This window comes from Danio rerio, chromosome 13 (assembly GCF_049306965.1).
Source record: "Danio rerio strain Tuebingen ecotype United States chromosome 13, GRCz12tu, whole genome shotgun sequence".
Classification (NCBI taxonomy): domain Eukaryota; kingdom Metazoa; phylum Chordata; class Actinopteri; order Cypriniformes; family Danionidae; genus Danio; species Danio rerio.
Window position 1 is genome coordinate 49,067,062 of NC_133188.1, and position 22,513 is coordinate 49,089,574.

Here is a 22,513-nt window from a genome sequence, read left to right on the forward strand (position 1 = left end):
AGCAACCAGCATTTTTCAAAATATATTTTGTGTTCAACCGAACGAAACTTAAATAGGCTTTACCAGGCAAGGCTGAGTGAACGATAACAGAATTTTCATTTCTGGCTGAATTGCACCTTTAACTATGAACAGTAATGCTAATGCATCAGTTTAGGCACTCGATAAAAGCCATGTGTTATTTAAAAAATCCTCCCTTCTGCTTTCAAGCTCTAACGACTGCACAAAAATCATCAGAGGTGATTCCAGGTGGATTCAAGAGCGAACATGTTGAAAAGGGCTGCACAACATCAGGCGTTTTGGCACGAGCTCTTAGAAAACTGGCTAAAAACACACATCGATGAAAAAAACACAGACTTTGACTTGTGCCCGTGCCAAACCAGCTCTCTCTGTAGACATAACGTGTTAAATACAACTACTGGATCATGTACAGAAGACTTATTACACAGCCATTAATCAGACTAAAACCATTAATTAAAACCACCAATCACCTGAGGGGGAAGCGTGTGGGTGGGAATGACTGAGATTCCAACTCATTAACTATGTTGAGCGGGACTAGTCAGTCTCAGGATAACAGGTCGGCATGCATCAAAAGCTGCTCAATCTGTGCTTGGAAAAAATGACAGTTTGATTGACTTGATTAACGACAGTATGGCTTTTATTTATTTTATTTTTCTACAAGTGTCACCAGGTGGCGATTGATGAAACTGTTGGAAGGCTTAATGATGGCATTGACTTCCATAGTATTCTTTTGCATTTACCACGGATGTCAATGGCTGCTTTTTTCTAACATCTTCAGTATATCGTGTTTCGTGTTTAACAGAAGAAACAAATTCCTGAAGGTCCAGAAAATGGCTAATTTTACTATTTTACTATAATTTCTCTTACTATTTTACAACTCTCCTTGGATTAAACAGTTGAGTTTTACCATTTCTAATCCATTTAGCTTATCTTCAGGTCTGGTGGGAGCATTTTTAGCCTAGCTTAGCATAAATAATTTAATCAGATTAGACCATTAGCATCTCGATCAAAAAAAAAAAAAGTTTTGATCATTTTTCTATTTAAAGCTTGACTCTTTTATAGTTGCATTGTGTACAGGCGGATTGATATTTACACAGTGTTGCTACCTAGCTAGGGAGTATTTTCAGGTGCTGCCTAATATCATTACTCCTGCTGCAGAAATGGTACGATAACAAACAAACAAGGTTGGTTTGTGCTTGGGTCAAACATGGCTCATTATTATTAGGGACGGCTGACAGAAAACTGCCATTTCGACACAGTGTCGAGATCCCGAAGCACTAGTGTTGCGAAACACTAATCTGAAACACTCAAGTCACGTTACTAAGGTGATTCAAAAGACCCAGATCACATGACCAAAATGATCAGAAACACCCAGGTCACGTGACTAGGGTGATTCAAAAGACCCAGGTCACGTGACTAAGGTGATTCGAAAGACCCAGGTCACGTGACTAAAGTGATTCGAAAGACCCAGGTCACGTGACTAAGGTGATTTGAAAGACCCAGTTCATGTGACTGAGGTGATTTGAAAGACCCAGGTCACATGACTAAAGTGATTCGAAAGACCCAGGTCACGTGACTAAGGTGATTTGAAAGACCCAGGTCACGTGACTAAGGTGATTCGAAAGACCCAGGTCACGTGACTTAAGTGATTCGAAAGACCCAGGTCACGTGACTAAGGTGATTTGAAAGACCCAGGTCACATGACTAAAGTGTTTCAAAACACCAGGGGCCTCCTGTACAAAGACTTGCTTTGAATTCATACTAAAAAATTGCTGTAAATGTGCATACGCAGTAAAAAAATTAGATGTAACACTGCGTACGTAGAATCCCACGCATATTCTCTTTGTACATCCGACTTAACGTGAAACTGAGCGCATGTGCACGAGCACGAAACCCCTCCCTGCCTCCTCTCCCTAATGAATATGGTAATGACTCTACTTTGGCAAAACCAAAAGAAAAAGTAATGCAAAAGCAAGAAAAAAAAATGTTGAACAGAATGTGAATTGGAGGTGCTCCTTTCGGAGGTAGACCAGAGATAAACAGTGTTATTTGCAAGTTTGTCCTCCGGAATTAATAACAAAAGAAAAAAAATAGAGTGGGAGAGTTTAGCTGATGCGGTTAACGCAGTAGGGTGTAAACATCGCACTGTGAGTGAATCAAAAAAGAAATGGTCCGATGTTAAGGGGTAAAATTTTGTAGTGTCTATTTAGGCTAATTACAAAAAGCACACCTCGTTGGAATGAGCAAGTTGAATGATTCCCATCCATCATCGTTTGATTGACAGAGAAGAGAGCGGCAATCAGCAGCGTGAGTGGCGTAGCTTGTAAAGCACATGGCAACATGTTTTGACACGTTCGATCAGGAACTCGGTTGGAATCCAGCGTCTCATGAACTCATTCTTCTTTCCCCCACTACATATCAGATTTTGCCTACTCTTCATCACGAGGAAGACAAGTAGGACTCATTAATAAGTGTGTGTTATGTTAAGCGCATTTAAGCATCACATATTATTTGGACATTACTGAATGGAAATCTTTCCGATTCACATATGCAAATTCGTCTTCAGATGGCGCCTTTATAGCAATGTGCGTGCAGTCGATCGCTCCGATCACATTGGGAATCCGGTGATCGCTGCAAATTGCGCTTTAATGTTTGGCTGGTCAACTGCATGGTATAGAAACCTTGTAAACCTGCTAGAAATGCGGCTGATCCCGTCCCGTTCAGCTGGTATTTGCACGGCTCAAAGATACTTTGTTGTGTCCAATTTAACACAATTGCCTCTAGGAGTCGCCAATGGAAATAAAACAGACACACACAAGAAATGCAAGAAAAACAGACATGAACTTGACATGGACCAACAGACATTCTCACGTTCATTTCATTGTTAGTAAATTCAAATGTGAGCGTAAAATCTGGCGTACGCAAAGTTTTTGTGCGTATGCAGCGTTGATACATGAGGCCCCAGGTCATGTAACTAAAGTGATCCGAAACACCCAGGTCACGTGACTAAGGTGACTCGAAACACTCAAGTCACGTAACTAAGGTGATTCGAAAGACCCAGGTCACATGAATCAAGTCATCCGAAACACTCAGGTCACGTAACTAAAGTGATCCGAAACACCCAGGTCACATGACTAAGGTGATTCGAAAGACCCAGGTCACGTGACTAAAGTGTTTCGAAACACCAGGTCATGTGACTAAAGTGATCCAAAACACCCAGGTCACATGACTAAAGTGATTTGAAAGACCCAGGTCACGTGACTTAGAAAATTCGATAGACCCAGGTCACGTGACTAAAGCGTTTCAAAGCATCAGTTCTTTCAGAATTGTTTCCAGTAGGGATGGCTGATGTAAACTGTGTTGAGATCCTGAAGCAAAAGTCGAAACACTGCACCGAAGCATGATCCGAAACACACAGGTCATGTGACTAAAGTGTTTTGAAACACCCAGGTCACATGACTAAAACGATTCAAAGCATCAGTCATTTCAGAAGCGTTTCGAGACCTGCCAAAACTGCGTTTGACTGACAGGATCGAAAAGAAATCCATCCCTCAGAGCCTTGTGGACTATGCATGTGCACTGAGTAACTGTGCTGCAAATGGCCCGAGTTCGAATCCCGACATATAGGTATATGTATTTTAATAATGTTACTTTTTTTTGACCAAAACATGACAGGTTCATTCACAAAGTGTTCATTCGGATGTCAGACTAATGTTAAAACATCTCACGTTACAATAACAGAGCATTTAAAAACTAACATCTATTGCTGCATCTCCCTGGATTCGAACCCATTATCTCAGCATGCTAGAGTGGAACTCTCACCGCTCCACTAAATCATTTGAAGCCCAACTCTATCTCAATTTGTGTAACTGTTTCTTTGCTGAAGCTGTGTCAAAGCATACATAACAAATGGCCACTAGGTGTCTCAGTAGAGACGGGTTTTGAAAAGTGTTTCATGAAGCCTCGATTTGTCCACCATTAGTTGTTAAATGTATATATTATTACAGTGTAATGTCTCAGCTGTGTATTTAAAAATGGCGCGTCCTTTGTTTTTATTCTTCTTTACATGCTAGTGACGTATCTATGTAAACCAATAGCATTCATCTGCATGTCTAGCTCTGCCGTTTGATGCCCTTTGGAAAGGATACCCAAAAAGTGGTATGGTACGGTTTTATGGCCATAAAAGCGTACAGGCCCGTACCATACAATACCTCTCAGTGGAAATGAGCCAAAATTATTACACTTGAATGAAAGTATAGTTCCTACCTGTATCAGCCTAGAAATCACCAACTTTTCATTTTCTGTTAGTACATGATGTAACTACAGAAGAGTAAAGATTTTAGCTGAAAATTTATTAAATCTTTTTGAAAATTTTCCGAAGAGATGCTAATGGTCTAATCTGAGTCAATGATTTATGCTAAGCTAAGCTAAAAGTGCTCCGCTAGTACATGATGTAACAACATAAGTTTCAAGCTTTAACTTGGACAATCTTTTTTTTTTTTTTTTTTGAGTGAGTGAGTGAGTTGCTTATGGTCTAATCCAATTCAATGATTTATGCTAAGCTAAGCTAAGCTAAAAGATCTTCAGCTGTTCCTTTAAAGGGACAGTTCACAAAAGTGAACATTTATTCGCCATTTTCTCACACTCAAGTGGTTCTGAGCTTATGAATGACTTATTTCTGTTGAAAACAAAACAAAATATTCTGAAAAATGTTGGAAAGTTGCCACTGATATCCAAAAAATACTATGGAATGACTTTGTTATCTTCATATGTGTTCAACAAAAGAAAGAAACTTAAACATGTCTGAAACAAGTGGAGGATGAGTAAATGATAAGAGAATTTTTATTTTAGAGTGGATTATCCCTTTAAACAGGATAGTTTGGATCAGTTATTTCTACATGTAGACATTACTGATGATCAGTCTCTTAGGAATGAACAGATCTTGTTTTTTCTTTTATTTTGGTAATAGGCAATTATGCATGGTTAATAATTTTGTAATAACCACTCAAATGTTTTCCCTGGAAAGCAGATGCGTTGATGTCTGCGGCCTCATCAACAACTAATATAGACAGTGCAACAGCGCCACCCAGAGCTCAGAACATGAAGATCAGGGTGTTTTCGAGGATTAAATCTCATTTTCTAACAGCAAAACACACTATTTGTATCCAAACATGATGATAATTACGATTTAAATATTTAATTAGGGGGATATTTGGAAATATCTTAATTTTGTAATCTGACTAAATCATCCAAAGGTCACATTTCATTCCGGAATCAAACATCTTTCCTTCATAATAAAGGGAAAGTTCACCCAAAACTGAAAATGATATCAATTACTCACTCTTTACATAATATAAACCCATTTGAGTCTCTATATTTTGCTGAAAAGAAACAAATATGGACGTCAATGATTACATGTTTCTAACATTCTTCAAAATATCTTCTTCAGTGTTCAGAATAAACTCGTGGTTTGAAACCACTTAAGGTTGACTTTGAGTGTTTTAATTTTGGGTTGAACTGTTTTTTCTATTAAGATTTTTCTTCTAATTTATACGATATTCATGCCAAAGAAAGCTATTATTTCCACTACTCTCAATAATAATTATTATCAGTAATCAGCCTGAAATGAGCATCACAATGTAACAATTTCATGAAAATTGTTTTATTTAGATCAATTATCTGTGTTTTTAACAATTCAGTTAAAACCTATTCAAAACTGCATAAAATATATACATATTTAAAAAAATAATACTTATACCCTTAATACTTATAGCAGGGGTGCCCAAACTCAATCCTTGAGGGCCGGTGTCCAGCAGAGGCTAGCTTTAACTTGCCTCAAAACACTTGCCAGGACATTTCTATCAAGCCTGAGCTTGATTAGCAGCTTCATAATGTTGAAATCGCATCACTTGATTGCTTGAGACCAATCGAAGATGGATCAAACCTCTCTGGACAGAAATTTAAAACATGGACCAATCACTCGCTTTTTTTAACGTCTATTCGTTTTGTTAAATCCCGCTTTTTACAGCACCGTACAACAGAATTCTAGTGTGACCGCAGCATTATACGGGATTTCTGCAGGTTTCAAGTCTAATTTAAGTCTTTTTAAGACCATTAAGAATTAAAATTTATACTTAAACAGGGTAAGATTTATTTTCTAATGGCCCAGTATCATGGGCATTGCTAGGCCTATTTTAGTTTGTCTGTAGTCCCCCTATATTTCAACTCAGCCCCCCTAAAACTTACGCGATTATCTCATAAACTGTACACTAAATTACCTGCCTCAGTCCCCTTTAAATTTAATATGAAAATGGCGGCAGAATTCGGCTCCTCCCTGTTTTGTTTTATTTGATCAGCAAACCACAGCCGTGAACAGCGAGATGAGGTGTTTATTGATAAATTGTTATATCTGCTTATTTGCAATTTTTTGATATAGAGATAACCTTGTATCACCTGTAGCCCAATGTCATGGAGGAGCAGTCGGGGTTTCTCTGTGTTCACCTCATCTGCACAGCTGGCAAATTGGATTTCACATAATGAACGAGTCAAGAGCGATTGTCTAATTATATTCATTAGCTCAACAAAGGTGTGACTTATAAAGCACTTTCAAGAGCACAAGACCAAATCAAAGTAGAGAAACACTGTATGCAGCAGCAGCGTTTGTTGATAAGAGCTTTAAAGTGCACTTATTTTACCTCTTTTCAAGATTTAAGTTTGTGTCTCCAGAATGTGTCTGTAAAGTTTCAGCTCGAAACACCCATCAGATTATTTATTATACCTTTCAGAATTTTGGCATTTTCAGCTCTAAACACAATGTTGTTTTTGTGGCCTGTGACTTTATTGCTGGTAGTCCTTGCCAATCATTCCCACGTGCCTGCTGTCAAACAGCAGTGACAGACATGAAGAAAGCAGATCTCGCGTAACGTTTGTGTGAAATACTGCAGTAAGAACTTTCCCAATGATTATTTGATGTATTTGTTGTGAAGTTAATTTAAGCCTTTGATGAGTCACACAATGTTGTTACAAAGTTCACGCACGCGCGCGCGCACACAAACACAGCACATGCACTCAACTTTTTTTTGCACGGCAAATGTGGCAAGAGACACGTTAACATCCACTGTTGTATGGACATCAGTTGTGTTAAATTACAAAATAAAGCTGATTTAATGTCCACAAACCAGGATTGAAGCATCTTTTATAATTGTACTGATACGCAGCTGTGGGGATAAACCTGAAGTAAATCGCTGCAATTAGTTACACACATGCACTGATTTTAAAAACGTTTTAAACTTGTAAAACTCACTTGATCACATTTGACGAGAATTGATGATCACAGAGAGCTGAACAGATCTTTTAATGCCGGTTGCTTTACCCTTGTCCCGTCTTGTTGATATGAATATACGCGTTACTAGAGACATGTTAATACACTGCTGTCAATCAATTTGATGGGCTGGAAAACCTTACCTTGTGACCGGTCTCAAAATGGGAGGAATTTGGACTATTTTAACATCAGGAATTAAAAAAAAAAAAAAGACTGAGCTTCTATTACTCCACTGTGACTGTGGACACACTATATCTACACACAGTTCTGTTCAAACAGCTTACAAAAGATGACTTTCATTATGGGTGCCTTTTAAATATTCTATAAATATATAAAAAACATACTTCATGAAGACTTTGGGAAGGGGAAGAAATACAAAGACTTTGTTTTTTTTTTTTTGCATTCTTTATTTCTAAACATCCACTGTACATCACGAAAAACACAAATACACAAAAACTCCCACCTGTTTGACATCCTTCTGCCTTCTTCCAATTAAACCCACTTTATATCTGAAAGAAAACATTTATGATGAATTCAGGTGCTCCCAAACCCACCCAAGTAGTCACAAAACACAATCCATTTACAAAAACAACTCTGAAATTGAAACTATTTACACTATTTACACTATTTACAGTCTTTCTGAATCTCAGCGTTTGTTTGCAGAGGAGGATTTGCCGATGGGGACCCACTGTCCAAAAGGCCTCTTGTACGGCACGATGTCTGCTCTTGATGTTACCTTACTGTCGCTGAGTGTTGGACTGCTTGATGGTTTCGCGATGGCATTCTGCAAATATAAAGAGGCAAGATCAGCTTACATATTTCAGTACATTATTAGGGGCTGCTCACACAATGTGTTTTTACTCTCCAACATGCAGCTTTTCTATTGTCTTATATCGTAACACACAAATATGTTTGACCGTTAAGGCTTGTACAGACCAGGATGCTTTTTGCTCACGTTTATCATCAGCGTTTTTTTTTTGTTTTTTTTTAAGACACTTTGCTGTAATCCCAGGCAATTTTCATGGGTGTTGAGCAGAGTGAATGCACAGAATTACCTCCTGACATTAGATGGCACTTAATGAACTTGCAAGTCACAAAACTTAAAAGAAAAGTAAAATGAAACTCACTATCAAAACCTATTTGCGACTCTCCACTCCTTCTGACATGACTGTAGTTGCTGTTGCTTTTATCATAGAGCTTTTTGTGTCCAAACACTAATAAATTTTTTTTTTTAAAAAGCAGCTCCATTTTCATTTTGCCTCAGTGCATCATCTTCATCATTGAATAAAAGTGAAACTGGAATCACCTCCACTTAAGTGCCTTTAAGTGGTGATTAATGTAACTGTAGTAGCAGCTCCGGGCACAAAAAAAAGTGGCAAACTAATTGGAGAAGTTTTGGTGATGCACATAAAACAAAGCACGACACGTTTCTTTAAAAATGACGCCGCCGTTTTGTGCATTGCTGTTACCGATCACATTAGCGCCTTTAGTTTAGTCACGAGGCATTAAATGTTGACAAAAAGTGCAAGCAAAAAGAATACCGGTGTGAATGGGCCTTAACACTCGCATCTTTTGAAGCGCCGTGTTTCTTAGATCTTAAACTGTCACACGCAGCAAATCATTGAAAGCTCATCACTGTCAGGTCCAAAAGCAGTGGACCAATCAGAAGAGTGGAGGCAGCCATTGCAATTATCAGTTTATTATACAGTTACCATGACAATTGTTTTATTTACCGTTATATACAGAGTTACAAGATGTATCTTTCAAGTGCTTATCAGAACATGTTTTTCCTATTTCTAAAGGTGAAATCACACCAGACACAGATGAAGTGTCAGCTGCGAGTGATTTAAATGTTAAGTCAATGCAAATTCACGGATAGACATCTTGTGGCAAAAATTAAGCGACGCAAGATGAGCGTCTGATGCGCAAATCACTAGAGTTGGAAAATCTTAACCTTAGCAGACATTTGTGCCGCGCTAACCAATCTTTAGCTTGCTTTTGGAAGGGCGTGATGTTGTTAGTGTCCCGAGGGGAAATTCTCCTGCCGACATCGGTCAACACTTTATCAAACTGGGCTAACACTAAAAAGCCTCCATCATCCAGATATAGTTGGTGAAGGAGTTAATGAACTCATAGAGCTGAGTGCACCTCTGAAAGCATCTAGTGGACAGACTAAGTAATCAAAGTAATCAAACCCTTTGGAACAACTGTGGTTGGAACCAAAATTCAAAATGACTGTCTTCTCTTGACTCCTCTCAAGCGGTGGATTTCTACATTCTGATTGCTTGCCCCTGAATGGTGTCATAGCCCATTATCATAAACTTGACTTGATTTCAACTTTCCTCAACTTTTACACTGACAAAGACAAAATAAATGACTTCGGCCTACTTTGATGCTCTTGCCCCTTTCGGTGTGAACGTAGTCACAATCATCACATTTGAGCAAGTTTTCATGAACTTACATTATTGCTGAAGACAATTTGCTTTCTCTTGGGTGATGTCTGAGCAGTCTCTGCCTCATCATCAGCAGCACCACCATTTACCTTAAGACAGAAAAGAGAAACGAGAATAGTGAAAACCCTGTTCATTTGATGTAAACCTCACATGATTTTCACTTCTAAAAGAATACATCATCTATTGGGTTCAGGTCATGCAATGGTAGTAAACTGAAGGGACTTTAATAATGCTAGAGTTGCCCTTCTAATCTGTAACACCACATGGGTTTTACCAGTTTACATTTTCAGTAATATAATAAAGCTTTAGAAACTATAAAAATCTATAGACAGAGGCTTTGTTTACTCTGCATTCAATTCCAACTTGTTAAATCAAAACTTTAAGACACTCAAGCCATTTTGTGAGTAATGAATTTACTCATGCAGTATCTAATATAGTTGTTCAATTGTATGGAAGAGTCAACTCAGAAACAAAATATAATAAAAATAAAAATGTCCAAAGTATAGTCATTAGCTTTTAAAAACAGCACGGATGCCATCTTTTGTACTAAGGTTAGTTTAATTCAACTGTGCATGATGCTATACATTTGTGAAAAGAAAATCTAATAATTTGGCTTTTTGCAGTTTGTTTGAACAAAGCTAAAATAATCAGACAAAAAGAGACGGTATATTTTTCCAAACCCCATCCATCACTGTAGACGGAGCCGTCTCTGGTCTTCACGCACGCTGAACAGAGGAAGACTCACTAAGGAATGACAATGCAACCCAGTTCAACCATCAAAACAAACAATTCCTGAGCTTTTAATAATCAGAGTACACTACAATTCAAACGCTTGAGGCAGCAAGATTTTTCTTGATATCTCATAGACTTACAAATGCTGCATTTATTTTGATCAAAGAAATACAGTAAAGACGCAAATACTTCAATAGACACTGTGCTGATTTCAGCAAAGTTAAATGGACAGATCAAAAGGAAATCTTTTATCATTTTACTGTAATCTTTGCTCAACCTAATGCCATCCTTGCTAAATAAAAGCATTAAAAATGTTACTGACCCCAAATGTTCATATATGTGCAGTTGTGTTGTAGCTGAAAGTGGCTCAGCTCTATGTGAGGTAAATCACACAACTGCATGTAGTCTGATTTAATTGGACATAAAGCTACCTCTAACATCATACACCATTACTTATCCTTTGCAGTTGTGCATTTAAGACTTAAAGCTGGTGTCAATCAAGTCATGTGACCTCCCCCTCTGTCCCTCTATGTCCAAAGGGTGGAGGAGTTTCAGCTCTACAGGAACAGAAACGATACAAAAAAAACAAACAAAAGCAATTGAAGCTAAAATGTCACTCCTCAAATCAGTGAGAGGAATGTGTTCATACATTTGCACACATACACACACACTCAGTATTACATACTCTTTAACGTATACCGTTACCTAATCCGGACATGAGCTGTTGATCATTCCATTAAATCCATCAGGAAATATCATTCATGTCTGAGGAGACAGATTAAACGACCCAAGTTGGGTAAATACAAATGCGCAATCACATTATATATAGACGCATTTCAATGTGTTAGTATCCCAAGATCACATATCACTTGAAAGTACAGAATACTAGAGGACATTCATGCAACATTCCACACTGGGTGTGTATTAGTGTAACATTTGCAGTTGTGTGTGAGACTCACCTGAGCTGGTGTTTTCTGCGGTGCCAGGTCAACCCTCACCCTTTCCTCTTCATCTGATGAAGATCTCCTCTTTCTCTCCTCCTGCTGCTCCATCTCCTTCAGGCTCTCTGGCAGCTCGAGGTTCTGCACTCCCAGAATCCGGGCAGCATTTGCCTTGGCCACATTCAGCAGATACTTCTTCTCTGTGGATGACAAAAAAAAAGGCAATTAAAATGTGAAAATGTTGAACTTTAAAGGCACAGAATGTAATTTTCACCACTAGAGGGAGCATATTCACAATAGACAAATGCACATTTTGTTCATGGCGTGACTGATCGTGGAACCATTGTAGTTTGGGTTGTCATTACATCTTACAGGACTCTAGTGGTGCAAAGATTTAAAAAAATTAGATTCTCTTTTTATGCAAGTAGAATGGTGAAGCTGATGTTACCTTCAAGGCTGAGACGGATGGAGCGTTCGCGGCTGCGGGAGCGGCTTCTGTAGGGTCTGGGGCTCCTCCTGGGTGATTGGGAGAATCTGCACCGGTACCTCCCAATGAAGCGACTTCCCCTCCAGTGTGGTGGAGACCTGCTGCGGGAGCGGGATGGAGAGCGCCTGTAGCGTCTAGAATATCTGTATGGAGAACGACTGCGGCGATAGTAGTGTCTGCGGCGAGAGGAAGACTCAGGAGAAGGACTGTAAGAGCGAGATCGAGCACGGTAGCGGCGTGGAGGAGACCGGTGTCTGTGGCGGCAGTGTACACGGCCTGAGCAGCGTGGCCGGGAGCGGGATCTTGAGTTTGAGGAAGAGCTGCTGCCAGAAGATGAGCTCCGTGAGGAAGAGGAGGTCCTTGACCTGCGAGAGGAACGGCTCCCTCTGCTGCTGGAGTATGAGCTGCCGCTACTGCTGCTGCTGCTACTGCTGGAGCAAGACGAGCTACGGCCGGAAGGAGCTTTCTTATCAAAGATGAGCTTCACATCCTCATGGAGGCGCCCAGGGCTGGCTTCGGTCTTCATGATCAAACCTATAAAATACAAAGGATTGGATTTGACCTAACTGGACAAGCTATCACTTCATATCAGGTGATCAAAGAATTCATTTGTGCCTAGTTTTCCCACTTAAGGTTAGGCATGGGCCAGTATAAGATGACCTTGGATAAAAATATCACGATTTCACAGTATTGCGATTACTGCTCTAAAATATATCCTTTTTAAATGTCTGGGTAAAAACAAAATCTTTTTTTCCCCTTTTGAAAACATTTTATTTCTTCAAAGATTTATGATATTTAGGAGAAGTAAACACGTCAGGCTATATGGCTATATGATGAAATTAATCATTGACTTCTGCTTTTCTTAAAAATAAAACACTGAATTCTTTACTATTTAAATTGGCATCTTTGGTTTTTTTTTTTTTTTTTTGCTGGAGATACTGTCCTCCTAAAATAAATGTAAATAAAAAAAATCTTAGACATACCTTTCTTTTATTAAAAAAAACTTTTGGCGATTTTATAACCTTGACTCATCCATACTGCAGTACACCTTGAAGACAGTTATCATTTTATGCCTAGTCAAGATCAATTAATCTGACTATCAGTTACATTTTTTTTTATTTAATTAGCAGAGTATATGAACTCTGACCACTTTATCATTAGAGTTTACTTTAAATTCTAACAATTAAGCCAAAATTGAGGGTCACCCTGCGCCCCACACAATGACTCAGCAAACAGTTCATATCAGGTGATCAAAGGATTCATGCAAAGTTTTCTCAGTCAAGATAAATATCTGTAACATTTTCTTAATAATCAGCATGGAGAAAAAATTCTGACCACTTTATCATCAGAAATTTTACTATAAATCCTGACAATTTGGGTCAAATAATTGAGGCTCCCTCTGCGCCCCACACAATGTGGTGATGTCATTGGACCATTAACAGTTCCTGCTTGTCGTCAAACTATTTAATTACTGTGACAAGAGGCAATTCAGTCATAAGTAATGTTAACACAGCTGTCATAACATTTTTGTCAATATGTGGACCTTTTAGGATTTTCAGTAGCCAAGTTATGTAAATACGTTAGTAGCACCAATAATATTGTTACCATGTCTTCAATGGTGGAGAATATTTCTTAAGGGTTTATTTATTGGTATGTTTTTTTAGGGGATGTTGGGTTTTTTTTTTATTTGCCTGGCTTGCATAAAACTTTATTTTTCTTACTTCAGGATTATAGCACTTTGTAAAAGCTGTCTTTTAAAAAGTGGACTAATCCAAATGTTCAAATTTCTTTTTTAAAAAGTAAATGTAAAAAAATTAGCGCTACAAACAATATCCGACTGAAACCTTTGGGTTACAAAACAACTGGATTAACGTTACTTAGATAGCTAGCTTACTTTCGTTAAATGTGTTTTAATTTTTAACCACAGCACTGGATTATCAATTAAATATGTACTTTTTTATTTTTAAATCTTAGTTTGATCAATACTGCTGGGTAGACGTCGAGGCGAACTACAGTAAACCGTGATATAAATACACGGTGAGGCTGTGGAAGAACATTCTGGAACAGAAGTAGGTCAGGTGATAAAGTCTCCGCCCCTCTTGTCAATCAAGTTACACAACAGACTAGTCTAGAACATTCCAGAAGCACCGACTGAAAACGATGTAATCATTATCCAGCATTATAAAACAACGCTATAACAAAATCCAAATGTCAATTAAAATTTAACGCTAAAATGAATACATTTAATCTAACGTTAACTTAGTCTGATGTTGATAATGCCATTAATTTTCTAACATTTACGTTAACGTCAGTGTTTATTTAACCAAAGACTGCAAATTCACAACAACGATAAAATGTTCTGCATTTGTCGGCTATAAGCACTACTTACCGTCAAAATGACTTGATCCAACAGTTAGATGATCGAGTTTGAAGAAAAACACGGTAACGTATAGCGAAATGCTCCTCGAGGAGGTTCAAAACAATAAACTCAAACACATACACAAAAAACTGTGAGATAAACAAATGTTTATTCTCGCATGTATCTATCTTATGTTGAAATGTCTCCCTCTTTCATCCAACAAAAGGTTTAGCTACAGAAATCGGGCTGCGATCTGAAACGTTGTTGTCTCGCGAGTGGTTCGGCGTGAAGTGGCTCGTGTGCAAAAAAAACTGCCCTTTTAAGTTAACCGAAACCAGCTGACGTCATCGTCGGGTTCTAGAAAATTCGCCAGTGTTTTTGTTTGTGTTTTTAATAACATTATTATTGATAATAACAATTCCTTACATTTATTTAGCGCACTCAAAGTGCTTTACATATTTTGGTAGTGAGAATCTCTTTAGCATAATGTTATAAACGTATAATAAAAGCCAATGGTAATATTTTTTACCTAATTTATATATATTAAGTACTGTTACCTGGTTGTTGTCTGGTTGTTTAACACTATAAAACATATTTTATATCAAAAGCAATTTTTTTTACCAGTTTTACCAGTTTTTAAAAAGAAATTATATGGTTATGTAAATAAATAAATAAATAATACTGTATATATATATATATATATATATATATATATATATATATATATATATATATATATATATATATATATATATATATATATATAAGGAAAACCTTACAAGAAGACACTTAAAATCCACTCATGCTGTGATCATCTGTAGAAGCATTGTCTGTAAGTTTATTATCTGTTTGTGTTTATATTCTATCTCATATATTAATGTTGTGTACATAGAAAACTATAGCTCATTCTACGTACATCTTTTTACATAGTTTCACTCTGTCTTTTACATAGTTTCACTCTGTATACATAATATTATTTTATTTATTTTATATTATTCAGTCAGACAGTGCCATTGAGTTGCCTAATTTATATGTGTTTTAGGGTGTTTTAGGGTTGTTTGTCACATGGTGATATTTTAATTTCATTTAAATTATTCAGTCAGACAGTGACATTTGTAAGCCTAAATTATAAATGTAAGGAGTTTAAGAAGCTGTTTAACACCTTAACGCACACACAGAAATCATAAGGACAAAGTGCACGTGTGTCTCTCGAGAGATCTCAGATTATCGCGAGAGTTTCCTGAACGTCGCCTTTTACACAAATAACCCACCTATTCTGCGTGCGTTGCATGATTGTGCATTTTATGCAAATAAAGCGAGCATAGATTGTTCTTGAGCAGAGAGAGAGGTCAGGTCCTGATCAGTTCATCTGCAGACATGGCGATCGAGAGTGTGCTCCCAGCCAACTTCGGCTATGCGATTTTGGTATATGTTTACAGTTTTGTCATGCTCATGTATCTCGGGATGAAAGTTGGTGCTGCAAGAAAGAAGTTTGGAGTAAAGGTACGGTCGATGCATGATGTTACATTTTCTCAATTTATCTTGATGTATGCATTATACTTTGATTTGATGGCGGTTTGTTGGTGTTTAAATGCTCGTGTTTTGTGTACAGTACCCGACCATGTACAGTGATAAGGATCAGATCTTCAACTGCATTCAGAGAGCCCATCAGAACACACTGGAGGTGTATCCGCAATGGCTGCTGTTTCAGACTATTGCTGCTCTCCATTATCCTGTAAGTTTATTATTATTATTATTATTATTATAAGCTTTGAAACATTACACAAAGTAATCATACAAATTCAGATATATCCAGGAACATTCAAAAACCGGAAATGATAGTAAACACTTTAACAAGTCCTGAAACAAATTTACAATTACAGATTCCTTACGGAAAGGGAATTTACCACACACCGGAAGTGACGTGGAAACCCTTAGTGCATCCTTTTTCTTTTTATTTACCTTTGTACTTGTTGTCATCCATTGTTATGATTAATATGTTTGTATTGTTAAAGTACAATAAAAAATAATAATAATAGTCCAGACACAACATTACAGCTCTTTCACAGGAAGGCTAATTATTTTTGCCTTTTATTGTTTGTAGAATTGAAGGACAATTAAACATTTGACATTATTTGATATTGGTTAGCAATGCTGTTTAATTACTGCTTTATTGTCGAATTTACTTGCATTTAACATACTTTGTTATACCTCAGAGTTTATATGGAGCAGTTTATATGGAGCAGTATTTCTTATTATTTGTCTCCAACAGACACACAAAAAATTTAAAAAAGCAGAATTAATCATAACAGGTTATTAAAGGGATAGTGCATCCAAAAAATTATAATCTCACAAACACATAACAAGATATTCTGAAAAATGTTGGGGGAAATGCAGCTATTGACATTCATTGTAGGAACAACAATTCCAAAGAATATACCATGGAAGTCAATGGCTGCTGTTTCCTAACATTCCTCCGCAGGGGCGAACTTAATCAATAAGCGAGGTAAGCAGCCTCTTAAGGCCTCAGGGAATTAGGGGGGCTCCGACCATTGTCAAGAAGCCTAAATTAATCATATAGCTTTTTTGTTATATTAATTTACTATCACATGTTGTAAATCTGTCTATAACCATTAAGATTTCAATGTTATTACTTCTTTTAAACAGAATGGGATCAATGCTCAAAAAAAAAAAAAACTCTTTGAAATTCAGCCGGAAATAGGAAGAAAATCGATTTTTTTTTTTTTTTTTTTTTGTTACCTCAAGACACGATGAGATTGTTTATAGAAGATGCCACATTGGACACACAAGACTCACATGAACATTTACTTAAAGGAGAATAACCACCAAAATGTCACTATTGCAAAAGAAACTAAACTGTGAAACATTATTGTGGAATGCTCTATTTTTCAATGTTATCAGACAACAATTTTTATCTGGACACACATTAAAAGGAAATATTTTTAAATGTGAATCCTTCTAAAATTGTAGAATTTTTATCAAAAGTAAATCTTAAACTGTTTTAGATTTTATCTTTATTATTAATATTATTATTAATATTATTGTTATTGTTATTATTTATGTATTTTACCCTGTGTATTATTTATTACTGTTGGTGACTTTTAATTGTTAGAAGAATATTTTTTAGAAAAGTTGTATTTATAAAATGTGGTAAATTTGATTTTTTTTTTTTTTTTTTTTTTTTTTTAACATTATGAAGATAAAGGTTCCACTTGAAATATATATTTTAACACGGTTTATTTACAAAATAAAAAAAAAAACGAATCTACAGAAAAAAATATCTATCGAGAAAGGGAGTGTTTTGACTTTCATTGCTAGAGCCCCATCCTGTAACTGTTTAGGGCCCCCAAATCACTAAGTCCACCCCTGTTCCTCAGTACATCCTCATTTGTGTTCAACAGAAGAAAGAAACTGGTTTGAAATAAGTGAAAGACGAGTAAACAATGACAGATTTACTATTTTGGCTGAACTATATCCCTTAAATGGTGTATTATTGAAAGTTCAATTCATAATTCAGTAATAATACTTTAAATAATTGAGTATAATTTGACCAATATTGCTATTAAAATTCCACTTTAACGAGTAGATTCAGTGTCCAGCTTATAAACTGAAATGAAGACAATACTGTCCTCCATTTCCTTGTATAGCTGTTAATAATACAACACCAAACTTTAAATGGCTTCCTTTACACGGTTACGTTTACACATTTGATTCCTCTATTGATCAAATTCCTTTACCTTGATCAAAAGTTAATTATAAATCTCTGAATCTCTTTTCTTGTCATGTGCTCTTCTCTTATGTTGTCTTTCACCCTCTCACCCAGTTCACGTCTCATTATCTTTTGTGTTTATCTCTTATAACAGAGCGCTGCCTCTGTGTTAGGAGCCATCTGGGTGACCAGCAGATTCTCCTACGCTTGGGGATACTACACTGGGGGTAAGTCTATACAGTGTGAAAAATATGATTAGCGCTGCGTGAAATTGCAAAAAAAAAGAAAATGACATTGCAGTGTCATTATATTATAAGCAATATTTGTTTTTATTTTATAATGTAATTATGTTATTAGTTAATTCAGAATATAGCGCAGAAAAGAATTGTGTCGTGCAAAAGAATTGATTATTCTTAGATTGATTGGGAGGATTTCGTAAATCAATTAATCTACATCAATGAAACTTTGGCGTCTAACTGTATTCAGGTACTGAAATTGAATAATTAAATGTAAATACCACTCTGTATACAGTTTCAATCAGAATTATTAAACCCCATTTGAATTTAATTTTCTTATTATTTATTTATTTTATTTATTTATTTTTTGTGGCATCAAAGACTTTGAGAGCTAAAGTGTCAGTTTGCAGATTTCCTTTGGATTTCATATTTAAATATTTCCCAAATGATGTTTAACAGAGTAGAAAAGTTTTCACAATATGTCTGATAATATTTTTTTTTCTGGAGAAAGTCTTGTTTGTTTTATTTCGGCTCGAACAAAAGCAGTTTTTAATTTTTTAAAAACCCTTTTAAGGTCAAAATTATTAGCCCCTTTAAGCTATAAATACATTTTTGATAGTCTACAGAACAAACCATCGTTATACAATAAATTGCCTAATTACCTTATCATGCCTAGTTAACCTAATTAACCTAGTTAAGCCTTTAAATGTCACTTTAAGCTGTATAGAAGTGTCTTGAAAAACATCTAGTCAAATATTATTTACTGTCATCATGGCATAAATAAAATAAATCAGTTATTAGAGATGAGTTATTAAAACTATTATGTTTAGAAATGTTGAGAAAAATCTTTTCTTCGTTAAACAGAGGAATTAAATTGGGGAAAAAATAAACAGGGGCGCTAATAATTCACGGGGGCTAATCTGACTTCAACTATAAAAATGAAATACAATTAACCTTTGTGGAAACTAAAATGTTTTTTTTTTTTACACACAGATGGTTTAAATGCACTCAAAATGATGCAAACAAGCAAATAGAAAAAAAAAATAAAAATATATATGTTTATATAAATAGGAACTACATATATAGCTATAATCACACTCAAATTTTCTAATGGACGAATAAGCTAAAACTGACCTGACGTTGCAGATCCATTTTATTTCAATCAGTTAATTCATTTTGCATCACTTTTTTTAACACGGTTAATTCAAATACAGTTTTAGAGTTTGTAGAAATAAAATTTAAATGTATTTTTAAAAATGAATTGTTAATTAAAAAAATACTTTTAAAACCTTAATATAGTAATATATCTACACTACCTGATAAAGGTTTTGTCTTAGTTGTTAGAGCAACAAATATTTACTTGGCTTCTAGTTGATCATTTGGAAAAGTGGCAGAAGGTAGATTTCTCTGATGAATCATCTGTTGAGCTGCATCCCAATCATCACAAATACTGCAAAAGGAGCCAAGATTCTCACAGAAATCAGTCAAGTTTAGTGAAGAAAATAAATCATGGTTTGGAGTTACATTAAGTATAGGGGTATGCAAGAGATCTGCAGAGTGGATGGCAACATCAACAGCCTGAGGTATCAAGACATTTGTGCTGCTTATTACATTACAAACCACAGGAGAGGGCAAATTCTTCAGCAGGATAGCACTCCTTCTCATACTTCAGCCTCTACATCAAAGTTCCTGAAAGCAAAGCAGGTGCTCGAGGATTGGCCAACCCAGTCACCAGACTTGAACATTATTGAGCATGTCTGGGGTAAGATGATGGAGGAGGCATTGAAGATGAATCCTAATCTTGATGAACTCTGGAAGTCCTGCAAGAACGCTTTCTTTGCCATTCCAGATGACTTTGTTAATCAGTGATTTGAGTCATTGCAGAGATGTATGGATGCAGTCCTACAAGCTCATGATAGAGTCAGACACAATATTCATTCTGTTTCCACTGCAGCATGACTTTATATTCTATACTGGACATTATTTCTGTTAAGTGACAAGACTTTTGTCTAAGCAAAGTCGGACTTTACTCTCCTAATTAAATAATTAAAAATCAAAGCATGATCATATTTTATTTTGCTGAAATGAGCGTAATCTAGAGGCCTTTGCCTTTCATATAAACCACCAAATGATCGACCAGAAGTCAAGTGATTATTTGTTGTTCCTAAAACTTGTATAGGAGACTTTTGTCAGCTAAATGATATTGAATACTATTTCTCTCCATCAAAATGGCTCTAGAAGCTGGCATGGTGTTAAACACAAACAAAGTTTAACTTTTTGAAGGTTGCACCAGTACACGTTGACATAACCTGCAGTGTTTATGTTGTTCTTTCATCATTGGTTTAGGTTTGAACCCTGCTCATCATCATCATTGTTACTCTGTTTCAGATCCTGCTAAGAGGATGCACGGTGTTTACGGATACATCGGGCTGTTCGGAGTCCTTCTGATCTCCATCTATGTGGCTCTCAACCTGATCGGAGTCCTTTAAGGGGAAAGCCACTGAGAAATGACCACACAAAATCAAAACTGCACACTTAAAGGGACAGTTCACCCAAAAATGAAAGTTTCCTCAGTTTACTCTCCATCGAGTGTTTTCAAACATGCTTGAGCTTCTTTCTTCTGTTGAACGCAAAAGAAGATATTTTGAAAAATGTTAAATTCCATAATAGGAAAAACAAATACTATGGAAGTCAATGGTTACAGGCGTACAACATTCTTCAAAATATCTTCTCTTGTGTTCAACAGACGAAAGAAACTCCTTTAGGTTTGAAACAAGTGAGTAAATGCTGACCGAATGTTCATTTTTAGGTGAGCCATCCCTTTAATGTAGTTTTCAGTAATTCCTTGTTTCTTTTTTACTCTTTCATTAATTACATTTTGCATCGTTTCATTTTTACATATTGTAGAACATTAAATCATACAAAATGTACTTTTTAGACTTTCATACATATGCTTTACACTGAATGTACTTTACTATTCAAACATATGAATCATTAAATGTCTAAAGATTGAAATGAACCATGTGTGTACGCTCTTAATTGAGAAAATGTAATGATGTATGGTGATGCTGTTCATTTTAGAAGTGAAATATGCTGTGTCGGTCCCTATTCGTCAGTGGAATGAACCGCCAACTTATCCAGCACATGTTTTACACAGTGGATGCCCTTCCAGCTGCAACCCAGAACTCGGAAACATCAATACACACTCATTCACACACATACACTACGGACAATTTTGTTTATTCAATTCCCCTATAGCGCATGTCTTTGGACTGTGAGGGAAACCGGAGCACCCAGAGGAAACCCACGCCAAAATGGGAGAACATGCAAACTCTACACAGAAATGCCAACTGACCCAGCTGGGACTCGAAGCCACCGTGTCACCTTTGGCCTTTTATTTTGTTAAAATGAAATTAGGTTTTTACAACTCTAGTTACTGTGATCATGTGTAAAGCAGCATATGGCTGGGTTTAAGGACAAGTGGAGCGTTAAATTATTTCTAAACAGACCCTAGAGTGTTACTGTGATGAGGATGATATGATGTTGTGAGTGGTTACTATGATATTCATGTCCACCATATGGCTCTCCGTCTTTTTATTTCAGTTCAAATCAAAGCCTTTTTCCTAGGTAAACATCTTAGAAAGTCTTCTTAAGCTGCATGATTTCATAATTTAAGTATTACGATATTGGCTATGTTGCCAGGCTTGATATTTAGAGTTTTGATTTTATTACAAACACAGTTATATAATAAGCATCACTTATTCATTCATTTTCTTTTTAGCGAAGTCCTTTTTATTAATCCGGGGTCGCCACAGTGGAATGAACTTATGAACTCATTCTGCATATGTTTGTTTTTTTTTTTTTGCAGCGAATGCCCTTCCAGCTGCAACCCATCACAGGGAAACATCCATACACACTCATTCACACACATACACTATGGACAATTTAGCCTACCCAATTCACCTATACCACATGTCTAAGCTTGTGAGGGAAACCGGAGCACCCGGAGGAAACCTATGAGCATTTATTTGGATTTCATAATCATGGATTTTGCATTGATGTTAAATTGTCAAACAAATGACTGTAATAGGTGGCACAGTGGGTAGTGCTGTCGCCTCACAACAAGAATGTCATTGGTTTGATCCTCGGCTGGGTCAGTTGGCGTTTCTGAGTTTTTGCCTGTTCTCTCCGTGTTGACCTGGGTTTCCACCGGGTGCTTCGGTTTCCCCCCACAGT

At 36.5% G+C, this 22,513-nt stretch overlaps 2 protein-coding genes across 9 annotated transcripts; one reads left to right on the forward strand and one right to left on the reverse strand.

Annotated features, from left to right (window-relative positions):
• Positions 1–7,699: 7,699 nt before the first annotated feature.
• rsrp1 (arginine/serine-rich protein 1) lies at positions 7,700–14,610 on the reverse strand. 8 transcript variants are annotated; one of them, XR_012388692.1, is made up of 7 exons: positions 14,342–14,603; positions 11,914–12,486; positions 11,484–11,665; positions 11,230–11,289; positions 9,801–9,881; positions 7,972–8,123; positions 7,700–7,848 (listed from the first exon to the last, which is right to left on the reverse strand). XR_012388692.1 is itself a non-coding variant. In XM_009307579.5 (6 exons), exons 2-5 carry the CDS (start codon positions 12,476–12,478, stop codon positions 7,986–7,988), a joined length of 966 nt encoding a protein of 321 aa, XP_009305854.2. In that variant the 5' UTR covers positions 12,479–12,486; positions 14,342–14,603; the 3' UTR covers positions 7,700–7,848; positions 7,972–7,985.
• Positions 14,611–15,563: 953 nt separating this feature from the next.
• Positions 15,564–21,296, forward strand: mgst3b (microsomal glutathione S-transferase 3b). Its single transcript, NM_001080034.2, is given in 4 exon segments — positions 15,564–15,814; positions 15,924–16,046; positions 18,196–18,268; positions 20,666–21,296. Coding segments are annotated over 4 exon segments (423 nt in total). The 5' UTR covers positions 15,564–15,688; the 3' UTR covers positions 20,767–21,296.
• Positions 21,297–22,513: the final 1,217 nt, after the last annotated feature.